Raw genomic sequence first — 23,236 nt, 5'->3', positions numbered from 1 at the left:
TTTAGGTTCAATTTAGTGCTAAACCTGACTTAGCAATCAGAACCTTTCTGATGCTTTGATCTAATCAAACTCTTTGATCCAATCAACCCACAAGACATGATTGACGTCTAGCAACGTATCACGTCTACCCGGAAGATGAGGAATGTATTGGACAAATCCAAACATACCCTTCAGTGGCAAGTTACTGTACAATTCAATCCCTCAGTCATACTACATCCTGAATAAGTGCATGAGTATGGATCAATATCAAACTCAATCACTTATTCATGTCTCTCTCAATCTTTTATATGATAATTCAAACAATGAAACATTAGAAACTCTTTCTAATATTCATTTTGCTTTGATCAAAGGCTTCTTGAATCATCATAAGATTAGAGTAAGTAGGATGTTACCTTCTCTTACTAGAAGTGACTGATTCCTTGTTGACCTACTCACAATCTTCGTACAAAATCCACCATATCCAGAATACCCCGTACACAATGCAATGTCGTGAATGAGGGTAAACCAAAACATAGCTTCAAGTGCACAAGGTACCATGGTGATCTCAGGTCTAAGGATCACTTGCACAACTCCCGCTATGAGAACCATCTTTTGATAATTAAGTAAGAATCCATAAGATGTTCTCATGGCTGGTCATTTCAGTGAACTCATTCCTCTAATGAGCACCCACATCTTTGTATTAGTGTCTCACACAAGTGATTATGAGATCAATCACCCTCTATATTGAGCATACATAAGATGTGCCAGTCTTTCCGGTAATATTGATCCCCGACTCAATATACCAATTTGACTGGAAATATTCTAAATTAGGATTTTAGGATTTTAGGTCTCACTGGTATGATCTCATCATAACCCTAAAACCAATGTCCTAATTTATGGGGTTCATCATCCAATAATAAAATAGATAAGCAGCAAATGATGAAACACAATGCCTTTATTGATATATATCGAGTGTCAAAGTACATGATTTGGAGGATTACAAAGAGAAACCCATCAAATGATTGGCTTATAGGGCATCTATTCTTTCACTACGTAGTGCATAGCCAATAAGAGACCAAACACATGCCTCCATGGATCCTTACAATATGAGTTCTCATTTATTTAATTAATTTTGTATTGGTATTATTATTTTGATATGTTGAGGTGTTGAGATATTTTTTGTTGTTCACAAGTATTTTTGAGGCAAGTTCTCTCTTTATGTACTCTTTAATCTATTAGAATTTTAGAATTGTATTTTTCCTATAAGACACTTTTTTGTGGAAGTTTTATTACATGTTTTATTGAAGTGGTTGCATTCTTCGCATTAGTGAGTGTATACATAATGTAGTTCACATGGCATGGGATCAATTATGTATAAAAGGGATTATAGAATAAAAACTTCATGAGTTTTTGATAGTGAGTTTTATTGATAGATTTAATTGTGTTATTATTATTGGGACTATTGTTATGGATTTTTGTGTGACATTTTTATAGTTGATTGATGCCTGTCATTAGGCAAATCATGACAACCGATTGAAGCCTATCATGGGGCAAATCATGATCGTGTAACAGAAGATGCTTGTCATAGGGTGAATCATGACATTGGTTGCCTAATATCATGACGAAAATGGACAACAAACTGAAAGTTAAATAAGTTATTAATCATGATGTATTATTTGAACATGTCCAAACTTGGAAATTGTAAATTATTTTAGCTATTAAGTTAGTGGTAATCTTCATATTATATGCATAGCCATTATTTGTGTATTTTCATACTTCTATACTTGTTATTTTAATAAAACAAAATGTATATTGAATTGGTTTTTTTTTTAAAATTGGTGAATTTCTCTTTAAATTGAAGTGTGTACAATTAAGAATTTATTCGTTGTTAAGCTTATAGCTTTCTTCTTTTCCAGATGAACGAATCAGTAAAACTTAGTTGTCTCGAGGATGCAGTTGGAGTATTATCAAACTTTCTTTCATTTGAGACCTTGTTGGTCAGAACCTTGTATTGTAGTTGTTCGAATGGTATTATATCATCATGTGGAACTATTATTTAATAGTATTATCAAACTTTCTTTCATTTGAGACCTTGTTGGTCAGAACCTTGTATTGTAGTTGTTCGAATGGTATTATATCATCATGTGGAACTATTATTTAATCCATACCAAATGTTGGTATCGTTATGCTTGTGTTAAATATTTTTTTTTATTACTTTAAGATTTGGATGCTCATAGACCTTAAGCTAGGTTATGTGCAGGAAGTTATTTAGATCCTTTCCATATATATCTTTGTCTAGCTGACATTGTATTTAGTTGATTGATAGATTAGGCTTGAGATACTTTACAGGGCTGAGCCTTGTGAGGTGTCTACCCTGTCGGCAGTATCATGTTAGGGCATGATAGATGGTGTTTAATCGTTGGTGGTAGTAAGGATGCCAGTTTTGACATGTTTTTGATTAGATTTTTAAATTTGACTGGTTCAAATTTGAATTTCGAATTGATGGATATTATAGTGCTCTAGGGTCCCCTCAAACCAAGACTCATAGGTACCCCTAGATTTGAGATAAATATATATTACTATAGAAGGTGTTTTAGAAGAAAAATCATGTTCGAATTGTGGTTACCAATCGACAACATTAGAGTGGCTATTTAAATCCCCACTAATGGCTATGACTATGCCATTAGATGACTGTACTTAACTAGAATTAAGCTAAACAAGAAATTTCAATAAGGATATATGTGGACTTTTGGCTAGGTGGTATATCGGGTTAAAAATTAGCCTCGGCTTTAGATCGGGCTTTAGGCTTGGTTTAAAATGTCTCAGGATTGAATTTAGGTTTACGTTATGGAGGCCAAACAGAAATCAGGCCTAACCTGAAGCTCGCCACTAAACTCCGCCCCCCACCCATCCTGATCCCACTCCCTTGATAAATTATTTGTTAGACTAAGTTCACATGGACTAGTCCAACCAGAAAGCAACACGTGGAATAGTAATTACTTTTTCCTCTTTTTTTTTTCTTTATATGTGTAATAGCAATATGCACCATGATGAATTTAGCAGCAGTGCAAAGTGTACGCGGTTCAACTAATAAGTTTTCATAAAATGCTTATCTAGGGTGCTATAACTAGGCCTTGACTGTGCACTAGGATGTTACCAACAGTATTAGTACCCTAATAAAGCCATGTTTTACATATGCCATACCTCTTTGAGGTATTGATAAAGTATTTTTATTTTATTCATGGATGTTTTTGGACAATTGACAATAGCATGTGATGCCTATTTGGTATTAGGTATCCAAGATCTATAGGAACAAATAGGAAACTTTGTTGTTTGATGGGTAATTGATGGAGAACAAAGACTCCAGATCCCTATTCCTTAAAACTATGTTTGGATGGTGAAATGGGAATGGAATAAGCTAGGTATTCTATCTTATTCCATGTTTCGTTCACAACCAAACACTCCTACTTGGCCATTTAGTATAGGCCAATTTTGTCCCCAAAAAAAAATCTACCTCAAGGTCCCCAGAACCATGCGGTGAATGAACTTGAGGTTCCAGAGCTTCCTGGCTTATCAAGGTCCCCAGATCGCCTCTAACCATTGCCTGCGCCTGATCTCTATAGCAGATTACATCAGCCATCGACCCCCGTTCTTCTTTAAGAAGATGTGGTTGTCGTACCCCAAATCTTGGAACATTGTTTGAGAGGCTTGGACGATGCCGGTGCGAGGTGATGTCATGTAGAGGGTTTCGTGCAGGCTAGAGCTTACCAAGCGCAGACTCCGCAGGTGAAACTGCAAGGTAGTAGAGGATATATTTAGAAGGCCGGAGGAGGTGGAGGTGTCTATTGCTGAGCTTTAGGGGAGGGAGGATAGTATGGGTGGGCTGCCGGAGGCCGACTTGGGTGTACTGCGGCACAAACTCGCCATGCACCACTCCTTACTAAGGCAGCAGGAGATGTTCTGGAGACAGAAGTCCCAGATCCCATGGATGAAGGAGGGCAACAGGAACACCCGCTTCTTCCACCGGTGGGCCATCATTAGGAGGTAGAGGAGTATGATTCGTTCCCTGATGTTTTTCAGCAATTTAGTTGTCTAGTTGTTTTGTTGTCTGATTCTAGTTCTGTCTTCTTCATGATCAGCAGCCATCTGTCTCCGCTTAAATTTCATGATTCAATTCCATTTGTCAATTCATACATCCCAATCCTAATTCGGAGTCAAGAAAAGTAGAATATTAAGTAAAAGGTGGGAAAACAGGATTATTTGTAAAGATAATTGCTGTAGAATTCTATAGCAAGAGCTGAACTTTTCGTTTTAATTATCGTAGTTGGAAGATGGAGATCAAAAGAACATGCCGTGACAGTCTTGAATAGTGGAATACTAAGTAAATGGTGGAAAAAATGGGATTATTTCATGAAGATACTTATATGAAATTCTACGGTAACAGTTGAAGTTTTGGCTGCAATCATCGATGTTGTAAGATGGAAATCAAAAGAACGGAGAATAAATTTGGTATTCAACACAGAAATATAGAGAACTGTCTTGTGTTGGAGCTTGATGAATGGTAGAATTGGCACCTGATTCTCACCCACAAGCAAGGGAACAAAATCTCTTGTATAAATGGATGAAGTGGATGAACCTAGGGAAATGCTTGAGAGCATTTCCTATGCTGTGCATACATGTGGATGTATGCACACCACGGAATTCTGGTGTATATAACATGAAAGGTAACTGCATGGATTTTTTTTTGCCTACTGCTTCAGTCTATTCTAGGGGTGCAATTGAGCCGAGCTGAGTTGAGCGCATGCATATGCAATTTTTCTTACTCGAGCTCGACTCGAGCCCGGTAGTAGGTAAGTGGAGTCGAGCTCGGATCCGACTCGAGCTCAAGCAACCCGTTTGCGCCCCTAATCCATTCGGAGACAGAATTATGAATAGACTCGAGATGCACTTGTCTCTTTGAAGAACAATTTAACAATATTGAAGGCACACACCATCTTGGAAAGGCGATCCACAAGAACAAAAACAGGATCCAATCCCTCTGTGTTCTTCTGGCGATTCCAAGAACACAATCTACATCATGCTTCATCTTGGACCAAGAGTAGCCACTGTAGACCAAAGCAAATATTTAGTCCTTCCCGAAGTGACCTTGTCCATGGAGCCCCTCAATGATCTTCTCCCTCAATGAGTAGTTTGGAATGCAAAGCTGGACTCCTCTAAATATATGACCATCTTTTACTTTGTAGTCAAGGCCTCTTGCAAGACTACACTTCAGCCATCAAGCTCTTTAAACATTGGTCCTCTGCATACGGATATCTAAAAGAGTCCAAACCAATCGCTCGGACCTTCATGACAGTAAGCAGTCATGCCCTCCTCCTAGAAGCAAAAAACTACCCAATTCAAAGATCCTAACCTATGATTTGGAGGTGGTACTCCTGCAGACAGAAAATTCACCTAACTCACCCACCAATTACCCAGCATATCCTTCCCTTGAACATTCCTCAAAGTCTCCTGATCGATGAGTAGAATAAACACTTGATGTCAAAGCCTCTAATGCCAGAGAACTTGAACAACCACATAAAATTAAGCATCATGAGTAGGTGAATATAGCTTCTCAATGAAGAATGTTATGTGCCTTCCTTCTTGACTGAGAATATATAGGTCCAACTTCCTTTGAAGAAGCATCACACTCCACCACAAAACTTCATTGAAATTAGGAAGAGCTAAAGACTGGTGCGGCTCAAATCTCTTGATTTTGATTTTGTCCAAGCTCGCCGGCCCTCTGGTGTCCATTGGAAAGACTTTCCCTTCGAACAATCAATGGTTGGTGCCATCAAACTGCGAAATCCTCGAAACTGTGGTGCCATGCATCCATGGCAACTACATATCACCGAACTTCTTCAAAATACTTTTATTCAATCGAAAACAATACCAAACATCCACTATCTATGGTTATATCACTTTCCTTCTGGAACCAAGAAAGCTTATAAGGCCAAGGATGCTTCTCTATAGGTAGAGTTACTTTGTAATAGCCTCTTGAGATGTGACATTCTCCTAGCTTTCCCTATTCATTACGACCTTGCAAACTTAGCCATAAGACTATTTCTGATAACAAGCGACTTATCAATATCTCCCTTCAATCCCCTTCATCTCCTACATTGTCAACTTCATCATAGGTTGGGCCCATATCGTCCTCATGTACATCAGATCCTTCATTACCTTCAACTAATAGCTATTATTTTGGAGGAAAAATTGACCTTTTGTGCACTTATTTCATGTATGAGCTATCTTTCCATAATTGTAACAACGGAGATTTGAACCACTATCTTGAGTCTTTTTGGCCACCTCGGCATGGTAGGATATCAGGTCTTCCCCGACTAGGATTTCTTTAAACATCAGCTCCATGCATCTCTTTTGATCTACTATCTTGTCCAATAGATTGGAACATCCTTTGGTTTTGCTGCTTCTCTTCAATAATAGCATGATCATATGCCTCATGCACAGTCCAAGTGCAGATTGAGGGTGTCTTGGATTGATTGGTGCAGCCCACCTATGTATATGGTCATCTATTGCTCCATCACCATAAACTTGTTTCTAGCAATGAACTGATAGTGTGCTTCAATGTAATCACAATAGATCTGTTTCCATGTTGAAAATTCTAGAGGCGTTGGTACAAGTTTTGGGTATAGTTGAAAGGTAGATGCTGTGTGGTTTGCCCATCCACTCATGATCTTTTCTAGAATTGCTCCCACCAAGCTAAAGCTTGGTCTCTAAATTTTCAGGATACCAACTTCACCTTCTTCTCTTCTAGGACACATCCTTGTATTCAATGATGCATGCGAAGGTGTTCAAACAATCCAGTATCTTTGTCATCCCATCCGAAAGGTCCCTAACGTATAACTCCTTCAAGGATTTGATTGTCAAATCAGATGGCTATGTAACGCGATCCTCAACATGATCATCAACATAATCATCTTCATAGTGTGGTCTAAAGAAGTTCGATCCTCGACAAAAGCCAAATACATGGTCGAGAGATCTACTTACCTTGTCAATTCTTCTATCTCAATATCTTGGTATTCATTTCATCAATGTGGCTCTTCATGAACATCAGCCCTAGACTGATTCTAATTTTGGTTCTATCTCTATTTCTTCTTCCGACCACCAGCCATCTATTTATATCAAAGTTCGAGTACCATGAAGCAATGAGGCTTCAACACGAACAATGCACACAACAGTCGTAGTTATATAGAGAGAAGCACAATGAACAAGAAGAGAAAAGTGTAGGATAAACTTCACATAGTCTTTAATGGAAAAGCCATTGGCGAGAAGCTAATAATGCTGCGATCTTCATCTATGAATGCATTGGTGATCGGTTCTTTCAATTTTGAAAATAAACCACGCAATAGCACGTATCCCGTAGGATAGTGATTACGGGTGTCGGTCCACAGGGATTGAAGAATAAGTTATTTTTCTTTTAAAAATAAATCAACAAGAAGGATTTGCTAACTTGATTTAACTAAATCAAAGTATGAGTACGGATTGAAATTTTATCAAAGTAAATAGATCTAGGGTTTGGAATCCACCACATAGCATTGCATCAAGGATTGTGTTCTTAATCTTATCTTTTGGAGAGGCATGCAATTTTGGCTACAAGCCTTATAAAATAAAAGCATAAACACTACAAAAGAAATGATATCTCCCGGCGGTTTTTTTGGTCTCTACCGACGCTTTTAAGCGTCGGCGAATTTCCAGCCCACACACCCCAAAGCGTGGGTCAGACGTCGGGCAGGTGGGCGTGGGTCCGGTTTTTGCCGACGCTTTCTCTTAGCGTCGGCAAAAACAGGGATTTGCCGACGCTCTAAAGCGTCGGCAAAAACGGCTTTTCCGACGCTTTAAAGCGTCGATAAAGCCCAATCCAGTTTTGCGTTTTTGCCGACGCTTTAAAGCGTCGGCAAAAACGGCTTTTCCGACTAGCATCAATAATTCCCAACTTCCGACTAGCCCAATCCAGTTTTATTCCCAACTTGCATCAATAATTCACTAAATATTATCCAATATATGAAAGTCCCAACATGGAAAGAAGTCTTTACAGTAATTTGTAATGTATATACATGAAAGAAGTGATATGGTAATCTCCATGACCCAAGAGAGCGGGTTCCACATGAACCCCAAGAATTTGAGCAGCTTGCACTCCTGCCAGCATTCCAAAACCAAGAAAGACGTCAGCTAATATCACAAGCACTACTAAATTTTTAAATTTGAAACGAAGAGAGGGAGGGAGATATACAGACGTACCTTCTTCTCTTCGAGCTTGTTGGGGCCAAAGATTTGGAGACGCTGCTCTCCCTCGGCGGAGGTGAGCCCCTCCCTGCTGCATTTCAGCTGCTCGAAGACTTCCTCGACCGGAATGTTCTCCTGAACAAAACAAAACAAACGGATTAAAAGAAAAAAGAATGAACGAGCCAAATGTATGATTCTCGAAGACAAGGTATAAATAGATCATAAGGAGCAGTGCAGTATATATTACGAGATCAACGGTCTCGTTCTTGATCTGCTCCAGCGAGATGCAGTATATAGCACGTTGCCATGAACACAGATACCTAAGCATCATCAAATTCGAGTAGATAATATGACCACCGTCAGGAATGCAAATGCTCCAACAAACGGGATTTATCATAGTTTTATGGTTGGGATTAAAAAATAGCAACTAATAAGACTAATACAAGGATGAGTATCCTTTGCAAGGATAGGTTCCACTGGGAATAAAAGCAAGATAAGTGAAACAAATATACAAAGCCTAACATGGAAATAGAAAGGCACAAGAACGACATCGTTTATCATTTCAAAGGCCGGCAACTTTGACCTACGGCACAGTCACACATCCAGGCTTCTCTGTAATGCCATAGTAGTCAAGATGTCCCCGTTTTCAATCCTCATCCTCATCTTCCTCCTCCTGCAGTAACACTCACATCAGAAATGACAATTCCCAAAATTTAACGTACAAAAGATGCTCATGATTTCCAAAAAATAAAATAAAATGACAGCAGGCTTGTCATACACCGCTATTGATTCTTCATGCAGACAGAAGAAATGCAGAAACATCTGCACCTTTTCTTTCCTTTTACAAATCATAAAGAGCGATGCACATTTTTATTCAAGAGAAAAACAAAACAGCTGCTTTGGTTAAGAAACGACAATCAAAGCACCAAATCTTACATAGACTGATGCCTCGTGCTAGGTTGCACAACCTGGCATTCAAGCATAACATGCAATGGATTCAAACTAACATTCATGGAAAGACCACAAGGTGAAGATGATGATGACAGTTCACTAGCCGGTTGTAGAGCCTAGAAACGGTAAAGTGCAGATGAAAACCAGACAAATCAACCAAAACATGGTCACAGAAATAAGATGCAGCATTTGCAAATAGAGCTACCTGAAGCAACAAGTCCTCTAGAACAAATAGAAAAGAGAGAAGCTACAACTACCTGACCCCACAAAACATACATGCTGGCAAAGAAACCCCCACAAATCGCACGTCCACAAATTGTACTACTCTCCAGCCACAAAACTTTAAAAAATTTAATTTCTTCCAGTTATCAAAAAGATAGTCTAAAGGCAATGTTAGAAATTTCCTACTACTTAGATCTGCGAGGACAAGTTGAAAAGCATCTGACTAAGTAATGCACAAGTACATTAATAACAAGCTTTCTTCTTTTTAAAAGCACAGCGCATCTCCTTCCAAGTGGTCCAGGAGAGATCTCCTAAGCTGATTTAGGGTGCTAAGGAAAAACATCACAGACATGGAAGGCTCAAACAAGTAAAGTTCAACATAAATCAATCACTGGAAGAGCTCTAAGAAGCTTACCTCTCCACTTTCCTCTTCATCCTCATTATTGACTTCAGACTTTGACCTATCAGATTCCTCATCACCGTCATCAGTCGCACTTTCCTGAATAAAAAGTATAGCAAAATAAACCAGGGACCATTGTAAAGTAATGTTCCACATGCTACCATTCAAACATGCAAGAAGACTAGCTTTGTTTAGTACTTGTTTCTTGTTGTAGGCAGACATTTGCTTTTCGTATTCACTCTTCCTTTTTGCAGCTTTGGCTTCATATGGAGCTTTCTCCTGACAATTAAGAAAAACAAATTATTTGCAATACGATGTGCAATATGAGAGGAGCCACCATCATTCAGAAGTTTCCGATAACAAAGATAGGAAAAGATTCTACTATAAAAAGCCCAACATTCACCGCCATACTATCTATAGTTTTACATTTAAATTCAACTAAAATAAGGTCAAGCCTGTATGCATTAAAATAGTTATATACATCTTAACGACCATCAAGACAAGACCACTTCAGTCACAGGCAATCTTAGCACAGATAAAGCAAACAAAAAGACATACAGAGTTCCGAAATACTGAGCCAGAATCCCAGATCTGTCATCATTATTATGCGATTTATTGAAAAGATTTCTATTTCTTTAACTGAAAAATAATACGTACAGCATCAGACAATGATTTCCACTTCTCTCCTCCAGCTTTACCAACCTTCAGTAACAACATCAAATGTCACTTAAATCCATGAACCGAAGTATAACTGATGATTCGATAATGATTTAGTAGATTCTGTCTGTGTATCTCCTTACAACTGAGACAGCCTTCACATTGGGATGTTCCTGCTTGTATTGTTTCCTGAACTCTTCACTGCAACATTAAAGTTGCAAGAAGTTAATGATATCTGGAAACAAAATGTAGAACTACAAAGTAGAAGCCTCTACGTGAAACAAGAGAATTGCAAGGGCACTTACAGGAAAACAAAGAAAGCACTAGGAGGCCTCTTTGGTTTGTTAGGATCTTTTTCGGCCTTTTTTTTCCTTCTTGGCCTGTCTTTTGCTACTCTTATCTGCCTTAATAGCAGCCTTGCGTTTCCCAACCTTCCTGAAATAGAGAAACATACAAAACCATAAACTATATTAGTCCTATTCACTTCCTAGCAGCCTTGCATTTCCCAACCATTATGAAAAACAGAAAAAAGAAGCATACACAGCAACCATCACAAATGCAAAGATGGTGTTTGTGTACCATCTCCAGCAATTATTACACATTATGTCAAAATCCTCCCATATACTGAGATTTCCCATCTTCACAACTAGCCATTGATGAACGCAACCTATAAATACTATAGCCCATACATTAGAATTTATCCTTTATCCATCTTTCTCCATTAATTCCCTCATTACATCTTGCACATACATGTGTTCTGAACATTGTCATCTACAAAAGTTATGCAACCTCATGAAATACTTAATTTGATCAATGTAGATTCCCAATATCGTAGTATCTTCCAAAAGCACAAGAACGCATCCCTACTTCAAATATATTTCTAGAACATAGCCTGTTGAAAACCTCTCTTCTGCAAAGGGATCTTGGCTACAGTAAAATCCTTAATGTTGAACGTGCAGAAGAAGGACCCTCTGTCATAACATATATTTGTTTCACTCATAGGAAATACTCATATAATTACAAAATGACCACTTGTGTGCCCCAGCCTTGCTGCAAATGTGCCTAGAACCTCATGTGTGCATCTGCACTTAAACTCACACTACAACAAAAGTTGGTTTTGCCGACGCACTTTTCCCGATGCTAGGGGAAAGCGTCGGCAAAGGTTGGCTCACAGCAAACCTTTTCCGACGCTTTGGGTTAGCGTTGGAAAAGCGAAACAAACAACGACGCTATAAAGCGTCGTTATAAGTTTAAGAAACAACGACGCTTATAAGCATCGTTAGAAAGATGGGTTCATTATAAATATGATGGGTTCATTATAAATGGTTTTAAATTTCATACAAAAAAACGTGAAAAATTTAGAAAATCCCAAAATAGTGGAGTTATGGTTGAGGCGGACGGAAAAATTTATTATGGTGCCCTAACAGATGTTTATGAGTTGGATTATTACGGGAACTTTAAGGTAGTATTATTTCGATGTGATTGGGTGGATATAAACTCATCTAGAGGTTTGAGGCAAGATATAAATGGCTTCACACTAGTAAATTTTTCAAGGTTGATACATACTGGTGTGTTATTGAAAGATGACCCATTTGTTTTTTCATCTCAAGCTCAACAAGTGTTTTTCGTGCAAGACTCTAAAGATAAAGATTGGTCTGTTGTTATTAAGACTAAACCAAGGGACTTGTATGATATGGAAAAAAGGTTAGCAGAGGAGGATGATGAGACTTATACTCAGTGTATGCCTTTTAATGTTCCGCCAATTGATGAACTGAATTCTACTAGTTTTGCTAGGATGGATGTTGAATGAGAGCTGGCTAGTTTCTTAATGGTAAGTAAAACATTAGTTTTATGCATTAAATTATTTTGCAATTTATAAATTATTTCTATACTTTTAATATTTAACTAATATTGATTCTTTTTTGTGCATACTAGATTACAATATGCCGCGAGGAAAACGTTTCAGAGATATTGAGTTTCAGCACACATCCGTGGGACCAAAGACTCATATACAAAAATTAACAAACAATTGGCATTCTTTTCGATCAAAAGTCCAATGTTGATCTTCAAAAAGAACAACTTTTATTATATTTTTTTCATATGTGTGAGGATGGTAGTATTCCTTAAACCCACTTGTTACGAGATATCTATTTTGGCGAGGTGTCTGTTTGACAAAGGAGGCTTCAGCTTTTGTCATGTATCTTTGCTGTTGTGTGTTTATTCTGGATTTTCAGATATCAGTAACTTTTTTGCTTATATTGTTGATTGAGTTCTTTATTATGTGTGACTGCAAGTACAGGCAACCTAACAAATGACAAGGAGAGCTCTTTCCTACATCAAATGCTTCTTTTATAAGAATATTAAAAGTAATGTACTTTTAATATTTAACTAATATTGATTCTTTTTTGTGCATACTAGATTACAATATGCCGCGAGGAAGACGTTTCAGAAATATTGAGTTTCAACACACATCTGTGGGATCTACTTCTGATCGTTCCCAGCAGCCCGATGAGCCCCATACTCAGTCCGGGTCCCAGTCGGAGCACGCTCCACCTGCAGATCGTCCAGACACGGATGACGTGGACGTCCTGGGTAATTTGATTTACAATCCTTTGCCTTTAAATCATTTGCCTTTAAAAAAGTACATTACATATGGCATATTTGATGATTTTGGATATTGGAAGTATTTTGAAAAATATATTTCCTTTTGGACTGCAAACCGAATGCATTGAAATTGGAATGAAAGGCTAATGTAAAAGTGCTTGCTATACACTGTGATGAAAATAAAGTAAGATGTGTTGGACCTGGTGAGAATGTCCAGGTCAAATTGTCAGGGATTGAAGAAGATATCTTGGCTGGTTTTGTCCTTTCAAGCATTGGTATGTATTAGTTTCTTATATAAACCTAGTCTCAAAAGCATACAACTTAAATTGGTGTTCTTTGATAGTGCTTGGAAGATGCTTCTATATTTTATTAAATGGCACACACAAGCTTGAGGACATCTACTCTGTCATAAATTACATGCTTGCATGTCTCCATTTATATTGATTCATGTGCCCCACATTGTGTATGCTTTTGCATTTTATATATCACTGTGTGTGTATAGATGTTAAATAAGAAGTCATACTCCATGAGCTTATCATCTCTCTCTCTCTCTCTCTGCATGTATTTGTGGTGCCAACGACTAGCAATTGGCACGCGTTAGAGGAAAAAGCCAGTGAACAGAGGGAGATTCTGAGGCTGGGCAGCTGATGGATTGGGAAATGAGGATCCAAAAAATAAGGAGAAAGAGTGAAGGTTGTGTGCAAGCCTAGATCTGAAAACAAACAGAGCATGGAAGTTATGGAGAGATGCAATGGATTGGAACATATAAGGTCTAGGGGACCTGATTGTTTATTAATATGGTACAATAAGTTCTGCCAAGGTCAGGAGTCAGGATACCTGAAAGTCTTAGGTAAACTACAAACCTCGTACCCTCTTGTGTTTCCATCCAATAAATAAAACCAAGAGGAGCCCCTTGTTTATATGGTCGTATAAATTAGACCATCTTAAAGTCCAGCCAATAAACAAAACGAGAGAAACACCTTGCCAACATGGTTCTGTAAGTGAGTACCAACCTATGGTCTGGTTAAAAACTGAAGCAAAGGAAACAAAGTACATGGTTGTGGAGGTGAGACCACTGCAAGGCATGTGCCAAAGTTGGTATATGCTTTATCGCGCATTATGCTATTGTTTACTCAACATTTGAAAAGTTAAAATTGGCTTCTTATTTATCAACTTAAATTGAAATTTTGTCTACATAAGAGTAATAATTAAATGGCACACACAAGCTTGAGGACATCTACTCTGTCATAAATTACATGCTTGCATGTCTCCATTTATATTGATTCATGTGCCCCACATTGTGTATGCTTTTGCATTTTATATATCACTGTGTGTGTATAGATGCTTTTGCATCATATAGATATATATTTCCATTGATATTTGAAATTTGCATTGTTTGGTGTGTGATAACTTTCTATCATTAGACTACATACGGTTCAAAGCAAGTTCTCTCTCTCTACCGAAAAGAGAGAGAGAGAGAGAGAGAGAGAGATAGAGAGAAAAGTAAGTTTAAGCTCAAAGGAATATGTTCATATTTTTATTCTGGCTTGTTGATTTTTTGAATGCTATAATTATAAGTCAAGGATGTTTCATTCGCTCTGATCAATTGCTCCTTGACTTATGAGTTCATTCAAGTTCTAACTATTTTGCTTTAAATCATTTGCTTTTAATGGCTAGATGTTCATTCCAGTTCTAACTATTTTAAATCATTTACCTTTAATGGACTTGTTATTTTATAGATGGACTGGGGAGAGTGAGGCGAACACGAGGGCCCACTCGAGCACGGGACGTATGGAGCCTACCTGAGGATGAGAAGATTGTCGTCCATTGCAACGAGCTGGGGCAGCCCATCAAGAATGCTGCAAGCATTTTATCAACTTTTTTAGGATCGGTTGCGCGGAAGGGACAATTGTGTCCACTCAACTATACGAAATGGAACGAAATGCTTCCTTCGTATAAGGTTGAGCTTCTTAGAGTTGTTGAGGTAAAGAATTGAATTTGCTTACTATCTTCAATTATTTTTTGATTTAACATTGATATAACATTTTTGACTTTGATGTAGACAAAATTTGTCCTTCCTGCAAATAGTCATGATTGGGTGCTGAAGTCCGTCAACCGCAAATGGAAAGAATATAAGGCGAAGCTAAAGGCGGATTGGAAGCACGAGGGCATGACTGAAGAGGAGGTGGCCCGTGTTTGTCCTCCAGATGTAATCTCTCATCAGTGGAGGGAGCTTGTCCACTACTGGTTTTCCGAGAGAGCTCAGGTTGTGTATATTTTTTCAATACCTTAGATTGTATTTACTATTATTATAGATTAGAAATTTATACATTTTATGCATTACATTGTTTATTGTTTTTCGGGGAAGATATATTCCAATATTGGTAGAGCTGCTCGAGCATCACAGACTGTTCCTCACACTTCAGGCTCCATGAGTTATGCGAGGCGTAGAGCTGAATTCGTAAGCTTTCTTGAAATAATTTAAATTTATTTTAAATTATTCTATCATATAGCATGAATACTCTTGAAATATACTTTTTGTTGTAGATGGATGATAATGGGAGGGAGCCTGGTAGGGTGGAGTTTTATAGGATGACTCACACCCACCGAGATGGCAGCTTTGTCCGGGAGGAGTCAAGAGATATAGTTGTATGTATTCATCTTTGGCTTGTGCTGTATTTTTTTTGGTTTTATTATTGGCATACATTAATTTGAATTTTTTTGAGAGATATAGGATAGGGCAACAAATCTTATTTCGGAGCGCGTCGGGGGGTCATCATCATCCGACGCGACCCATAATATTGAAGCTGAAGTGCTCGCTGAATTGATGGGCCCAGAGCGTTATGGTCGAGTGAGGGGTTACGGCGTTGGAGTTACCCCCACTCAGTTGTCTTCAGTGGGCACATATACAAGAAATGCCAGAGAATCTAGTAACACTGCAGAAGTTCGTCGGCTTCAAGCAACTATTGATGAGTTGAAGGAAAACCAAGCAAATTTGCAGTCTCAGCTTACGAATATTTCTTCCATGTTACAACGGTTTCTCCCTTCTCAGGTAAATAATTATATATATTTTAATATTTTACATATTATCAATTATGATATATGAGTTAATGTATCACATTATTCTTAACTTCTAAAGTTTTTTTTTTTTTGTAGATTCCTGATACTTCAAACGCTAGTAGAGATGATGATGGAGCTGAATCCCGTCCCTGATGCATTCTAGATTATCTTTTATGAGCTTGATATGTATATGTTTCTGCTTTTTCAGAGTACATTGTAATTTGCTTTTTCAGAGTACAATGTAATTTGCTTTTTCAGAGTACATTGTAATTTGTATGGCAGCTTTTCTGATATATGAGTCAAAAACATGGAGTTTTAATCAGATATATCAATATTCATATTTTGAATGCTCTGAGTATTTGTGTCAATGTATCAATGTAATACAGGTTCATATTGTTATAATATATGTTTTGTAATTTGTATTTTATAATACTGATTATCGTTTTATTTTTTTTAAAAAAAGACAATTCCCGACGCTTTTAAGCGTCGGTAAAAAAGACCGGCCATTGAGCAATTTCCGACGCTTAAAAGCGTCGGTAAATCAGAAATTGCCGACGCAAAAAAGCGTCGAAGGAGCGGAGACAATTGCCGACGCTTTTACGCGTCGGTAAAAAAGGTCGTGGCAGCAGCGGGAATTGAGCAATTTCCGACGCTTAAAAGCGTCGGGGAAAGGTTAATCCCGACGACGCTTAACAAGCGTCGGTAAATCACGAATTGCCGACGCAAAAAAGCGTCGGGGAAACCGATCTGTCGGTTTATTGCCGACGCTATATAAGCGTCGGTAAATCCATGTTTTTGCCGACGCTTTACTCAAGCGTCGGCAAAAACTTTTCCCACTCTGGTATATCCGACGCTTTGCCAACGCTTGGCTTTGCGTCGGGGGTATTTTCGCCGACGCTAATTAGCGTCGGCAAAGCTCCAAAAATGCGTCGGGAAAGGCCTAGTTTCCTGTAGTGTCAGTGTTTCCATGCTCCATAGGCTCAATCAGTTTACTCAGTAAATAAGATGGATCATAAGCCATCATCACAAACAGAAAGTATTGTAAGCTACAACAGCAGATAGGATGAAGTTAGCAATTTCATCGCAAAGGTTGACTGGATGCAGCATTAAAAAAGCTCAAGTAACCTGTCATCAGCTAGCTTCAGTAATTCCCTAGTTTCCTTCTTTGTTGCCCCTTTTCCCTTTCCTCCCTTCATTTTCAGGTGGAGTTCCTGTTACAACGAGGTTCAACAAAACAATGAAACCTTGCAACCACAAGAAGTTGCTAGTTAGAAATGGAAATTGCAGCAGCTGTAGACTAATAATAAGAAGAAACAGTAACTGTCTAAGAGCAATATAAGCTATGGCAAGATCCAGGGGATGCAACAAGATACAAGAAAATAAATGACACAAGGTTCAAAAGGCCCTTCAGAGGTCAAATGAAAGAAAAGCTCAAATGCAACAAGATACAAAAAAATAAAAGTAATCCAGCAAATATAAGTGACCACATGTTTTCCTGGCATCTCCACAGCTGTAGAACGATCCAGGAACAAGTTGATAAGAAAAGGCGGATTTGAAAAAGAGTGGAGAAGAAATGCCCCCATGGTCAACAAGCAATAGATGCATCTGAATGCGGCGAAAACAGAAATAGAGCTCTGTAGATCATCAGAATAAATTTCATAACAGATAAATTGTTCTAATAGGCTAGTTACAACAATAACAATAATAATAATAACAACAACAACAACAACAATAATAACAATAATAATAACAATAATAACAACAATAATAATAAAGCCGTTTTTGCATCCGTACTGTATCCCTAACCGCTCCCCTTTTATTCACTGCATTAATGACAGAGATCTTGAAAGAAGGAAAGTGGCGGAGATCTTGCGGCCGCAGACAGAGTGGGAGAGATCGGCGACGAAGCCAAGTGGCGGCCGGCGGCAGAGGAGATGGAGGCGGTGGGGCCGCCACAGGCGGAGCACACCGACGACGGCCGCGGGCTGTCCTCGGCCGCGGTGGCGGAGGTGGAGCAGACGGCGGCGCATGAAAAGTCGGCGGAGGCGGCGGAGGAGGGGGAGGAGGGCTCGGCGTCGGTCATTTTTTATGGGAGGCGATGCGGGGTTCCGAGGGAGAGGATGAAGAAGAATCGAGGCAACGGGAGGGGGGAAGGGAGAAGAATCGGGGCGAAGAAGAAACGAGAGAGGGCGAGAGAGCGAGAGAGAGAGAGAGAGAGAGAGGAGGCGGGATGGGTGCGGGCGGAGGGAGATCTCCGCCCTCCCGGTTTCTTGCAACAGAAGAAGGCCGGAGGGGAGGGAGGAGGAGGCAGAAGAAGGAGGAGGCAGAGGAGGGAGGAGGAGGCAGAGGAGGATGGAGGAGGAGGGCGGACGCGGGTTTGGTTTTCAACGACGCTAATAAGCGTCGTTTTAGGCCAACTCTACGCGCTAACAAGCGTCGTATATTGCCGACGCTTTTAAAATGCGTCGGCTATTCTTGGCGCTCTGCGGGACATTGCCGACGCTTGCAGCAAGCGTCGGCAAAAACATGTCGTTAAATCCTCTTTTGCCTGTAGTGAAAGAGTTTTAGGAAGATCCATCTTCGGTATAGCATGAAGTGTCTACCTAAGTATGCTAATCTAGGGTGTAGCACATCTCATCTTCCTAGGCATGGATCATCTTAGACTACTTTAGCAACATGAATAGTAAATGGCATGCTCAAGGTTTAAACATCATAAAATAATTTTTCATTGAGAATGAGAATTTAAACAAACTCCAAAAAGATTAAAAGAGTAAGAACTACAATGCCCTGTTACATTGCTAGGGCTTCATCCAGCCCTAGACTAGGTGTTCAGCCGCGCATGGTGGCCGGATGTCCTTCCATCTTCAAATGAAAGCCTTCACCTCTCATTCTTCCCAGAATAACACAAACTCTTTTCTTTCCTCCCCTCTCTCTTCTTTTTTTTTATTTCTTTTTCTCTCTTTTCTCTCGGCTGGTGGCTTCTCTTCTTCACCGAAACAGGGGTCTCCCCTGTTTCTTTCTTCTCCACCCCACTCCCCCCTCTTCCTCCCTCTTGCTCTTATAGATCGCCGAGGGCCGGTGATGGATCCCCAGCGAGGAGGAGGGCGTGATGCTCGGAATGATCTTGGCGGAGGCTTGATTTCTGTTGCACGTGAGATCGCTGGAGAAGGGCGTGATCGTTGGATGCGGCTGGAACGGACTGATGGCGGAGGAGCTGGATCGTTGATTGCAGCCGGCTGGGATCGCGGAGACTGGGATGGGATCCGGATGTGCCACGGGCGGAGGAGGAGGCGGAGACGCTGGGATTTCGACGCGGCTTGGGTCGCTGATCTTGGAGGAGAAGACGCCGCACGCGGTTGATGGCGGAGGACCCGGGGACGACGACGACGTTGGGGCGTTCGGCTGGGACGAGCTCCTTTGATCACGCGGGGGAGGATTGCATCGCGGGAGAGGAGGAAGAGGCGCCGCGGGATCCACGGGAAGACGCAGTGGTTGTGAGCGAGGCGGTATCACGGGAAGGTTTGGCAGCGGGAGAAGAAGATAAACAGTGGAATCTATTTATATATATATTTTATTTATTTATTTATTTATTTATTTATTTATGTTTTTATTTATTTATATATTTTTTTATATATTTTTTGTGCACTGTTCATATGAACAGTGTTTTCACGGGACACTGTTCATATGAACAGTGCCATCTCGGAACACTGTTCATATGAACAGTATTTTCAGCATTTGGGGAAAAACTCTTTTTCTTGCTCTATTTTAACGGGAAAATGGGCATATATGGATTTAAAAGGTCTCCCTTATTTTGCTTAGTTTGGAAACATGATGCGGAGACGGGAATTTCTGAACCGTTGGATCACTTGGGGAGCCACGGACGGTGGACAGTGCTTGAATGCATGCATGTCAGTTGGGCATTGGGCTCGAACCCAGTGTTATTGAACAGAAATGTGCTGGCTGGTATGCTCGGAAGGCGAGGACATGTGAATTATTTATTTCTTATCATATTTTAAATTTATTTCAAAGATTGTTCTATTTTGTAGTAAAATAAGTAGTTATCCGTTTAAGAACGTTGACATGTGCTGGAAAAAGAATATTAAATTATAGATTAATCAGCACTTATCACACCCCCAAACCTACATTTTGCTAGTCCTCGAGCAAAATAAAACTAGAAAAGAAAAATTCTAACTCACTTTCGCAGGCATCGCGATTGCATTTACCATATGCAACAAGGCTTTAAACCCCTAGGTTACCCTAGTGGACGAGTTATAGTCTCGTGAGGGTTTCCAGTGAAGATACCCACAAACTTCAATATCATTTATTGTTATGATTAATTTGTTGTTGTTGTTGTTGTTGTTTTTTTGAATTCGATTGATGAAACTTCAAATTCCAAGTGCATACTTGCTAGAAAAAAAACTTTTTTTTAATTAAAATCTAATTTAAGATACATATATGATAAGAATTTCAAAGCACACACGGTTTTATTTACTAAGTCAGCCCAAATTCTAAATTAGTATGCAATCTAAATTAAAGTCATTAAGTTTCCGTTTAGGGAGTTGTAAGACTTATTTATACTGGAGTGCTCGGTGAAATCTGGACCGTACACAAGCTAAGGGTTCGGATCTCCAAAATATTGTTAATACTAGTAGTTTCCAAGGATTGGTCGAAAAGACCTACTCACTGATTCAAAATCATCTTATCTGCAGGATTTCGAGAGTTGTGGATGTTTACTTTAGTACCTCACGGGCTTTATCTGTAATATTCCAGTTTACTCGAATTTTTACAACGACGGCTTTCACACTATTGTCTTTTTGGTCAATACAACATTTTTTTTCTTCTTTTTTTTTTTTTTTAAAGAAAGATATATAAATTGTGTACTTTTACTCTTGTGGTGATTTCTCCGTGTAACGAGCAATCAGTCGACAACTCTCACACCAGTTGGCATAAGGTGTCGGGCATCAAGACTCCCCTACGGACTTATGCTCGGAGTCCTCATCACAAGCTCACTTGATCTTTGACAATAGGTAGCCCTTTTCGATGTTCCTGACTAAATCCATTTTTATTGATGTTTTTTTTTTTTTTGATTAGATAAGTATGATTCACTAGGGTCCAAGGTTGCTACCATACTCTCAACATAATGTCGAGCCTAGACCTTAGAAGAGTCGGCCAGTGTGTAGTGAAATTCCAAAGTATTAATTAGCTTACAACTCCCTAAGAGAGACTTAATAAAAAGAACTTAAATTTGTATTACTTCCCACTAGTCATTGGGCTTTTTAGATTTTATATACCTTGTGTGTTCATCATTCTCGCATAAATGTATATAAATTAGGGTTTTTGTTTTTTTTAATAAAAACTTTTTTTAATAACTTTTTTTTATTATTTTATAAAAAATGAAAATAAACACATTTTTTTAAAAAAATATTTTTATTTTTTATTTTTTTCTTTTTTTAAAAAATGATTTTTTTATTATTATTTTTTATTTTTTATTTTTTTATTTTTTTTTGGATAAATATCAAGATGAATACCCCCAAACCTAAACCTAACATTGTACTCAATGTTAAGAAATAATCTAAGAGAATTGGGTTGCCTCCCAACAAGCGCTAAGTTTATTGTCTTCAGCCAGACACAGTGGGTCCTTAATTATTTTGATAAACAGGGTTCGTTAAATTAAGAAATTCGATCAATTGCCCATCGGTAACACAGTCCACATAAGGTTTTAACCTTTGACCATTGACTTTTAAAACATGTCCACCATTGAGGTGTTGGATCTCTACTGCACCATAAGGAGAAACCTTTTTCACTACGAATGGTCCATCCCACCTAGAGCGAAGTTTACCCGGGAAGAGTCGCAACTTGGAATTGAACAGCCAAACCTTTTGACCAGGTTCGAAGGACTTACGGTTAATATTTTTATCATGAAAAGTCTTAGTCCTTGCTTTATAAATTTTAGCATTTTCATAAGCCTCATTACGCAATTCTTCAAGTTCACTTAGTTGGAGTTTTCGGTGAGGACCAGCTACTGCCATGTCTAAGTTAAATTTTTTTATAGCCCAGAAAGCTCTATATTCAAGTTCTACCGGTAAGTGACAAGCTTTACCAAAAACTAATCGGTAGGGGGACATGCCAATAGGAGTTTTGTAGGCGGTACGGTAAGCCCAGAGTGCATCATTTATCCTTTGAGACCAATCTTTCCTATCGGGACGTACCGTTTTCTCTAAGATGTGTTTTAACTCTCTATTGGACACCTCGACTTGTCCACTCGTTTGGGGATGGTATGGGGTAGCAACTTTGTGGGTGATGTTATATTTGCGAACCAAAGCCTCGAAAGATCAGTTGCAAAAATGAGATCCCCCATCACTGATAATGGCTCGGGGTGTACCAAAACGACAAAAAATGTTTTCATGTAAAAATTTAATCACAACCTTGTGGTCATTAGTTTTAGTGGCGACAGCTTCTACCCATTTTGAAACATAATCAACCCCTACCAGAATATATTCGAAACCAAAGGATGGTGGGAAAGGACCCATGAAGTCAATACCCCAGACATCAAAGATTTCTACAATTAAAATAGGATTGAGAGGCATCATATCTCTACGAGAGATGGTACCCATCCGTTGGCACCGTTCACAAGTTTGGCAAAAGTTATGGGCATCTTTGAAAAGTGTGGGCCAATAAAATCCACTTTGTAAAACTTTTGCTGCAGTTTTTCTACCTCCAAAATGTCCCCCACAAGCTTGTGAATGGCAGAATGAAAGAATACTTTGAAATTCACATTCAGAGACACATTGACGGATGACTTGATCGGGACAATACTTGAATAGATCGGGATCATCCCAATAATAGAACTTTACTTGTGAAAAGAATCGGTTCTTGTCTTGAGTTGACCAATCATCAGGAATTCGTCCTATGGCAAGATAATTTACTATGTTTGCAAACCATGGCGTTTTTATTCTTTGTACCTCAAATAATTGTTCATCTGGAAAAGAATCGTGTAAGGGTGAGGTATTTTTACAAGAGGGCTCAAGAAGAATCCTAGATAAGTGGTCTGCTACGACATTTGCAGTTCCTTTCTTGTCACGAATT

At 39.0% G+C, this 23,236-nt stretch overlaps 1 protein-coding gene and 1 pseudogene across 2 annotated transcripts; one reads left to right on the top strand and one right to left on the bottom strand.

Moving 5' to 3' along the window:
- Positions 1–8,583: 8,583 nt before the first annotated feature.
- On the bottom strand, positions 8,584–17,456 carry LOC148715537 (high mobility group B protein 1-like; annotated as a pseudogene). The gene is made up of 7 exons (XR_015973506.2): positions 17,276–17,456; positions 10,792–10,921; positions 10,630–10,687; positions 10,487–10,531; positions 10,028–10,108; positions 9,845–9,928; positions 8,584–8,929 (listed from the first exon to the last, which is right to left on the bottom strand). The product of XR_015973506.2 is annotated as a high mobility group B protein 1-like (transcript).
- LOC148715531 (uncharacterized) lies at positions 12,720–16,332 on the top strand. The gene is made up of 7 exons (XM_088711406.2): positions 12,720–13,078; positions 14,830–15,074; positions 15,153–15,356; positions 15,459–15,551; positions 15,638–15,739; positions 15,825–16,142; positions 16,247–16,332. The coding sequence occupies exons 1-7, from the start codon at positions 12,913–12,915 to the stop codon at positions 16,301–16,303; spliced, it is 1,185 nt and encodes a 394-aa protein (XP_088567532.2). The 5' UTR covers positions 12,720–12,912; the 3' UTR covers positions 16,304–16,332.
- Positions 17,457–23,236: the final 5,780 nt, after the last annotated feature.

Source organism: Phoenix dactylifera, chromosome 1, assembly GCF_051530095.1.
Source record: "Phoenix dactylifera cultivar Ajwa chromosome 1, Ajwa_hap1_PhDact_Kaust_v1.1, whole genome shotgun sequence".
NCBI classification, from domain to species: Eukaryota; Viridiplantae; Streptophyta; class Magnoliopsida; order Arecales; family Arecaceae; genus Phoenix; species Phoenix dactylifera.
This window is presented reverse-complemented; position numbering and strand designations above follow the sequence as displayed.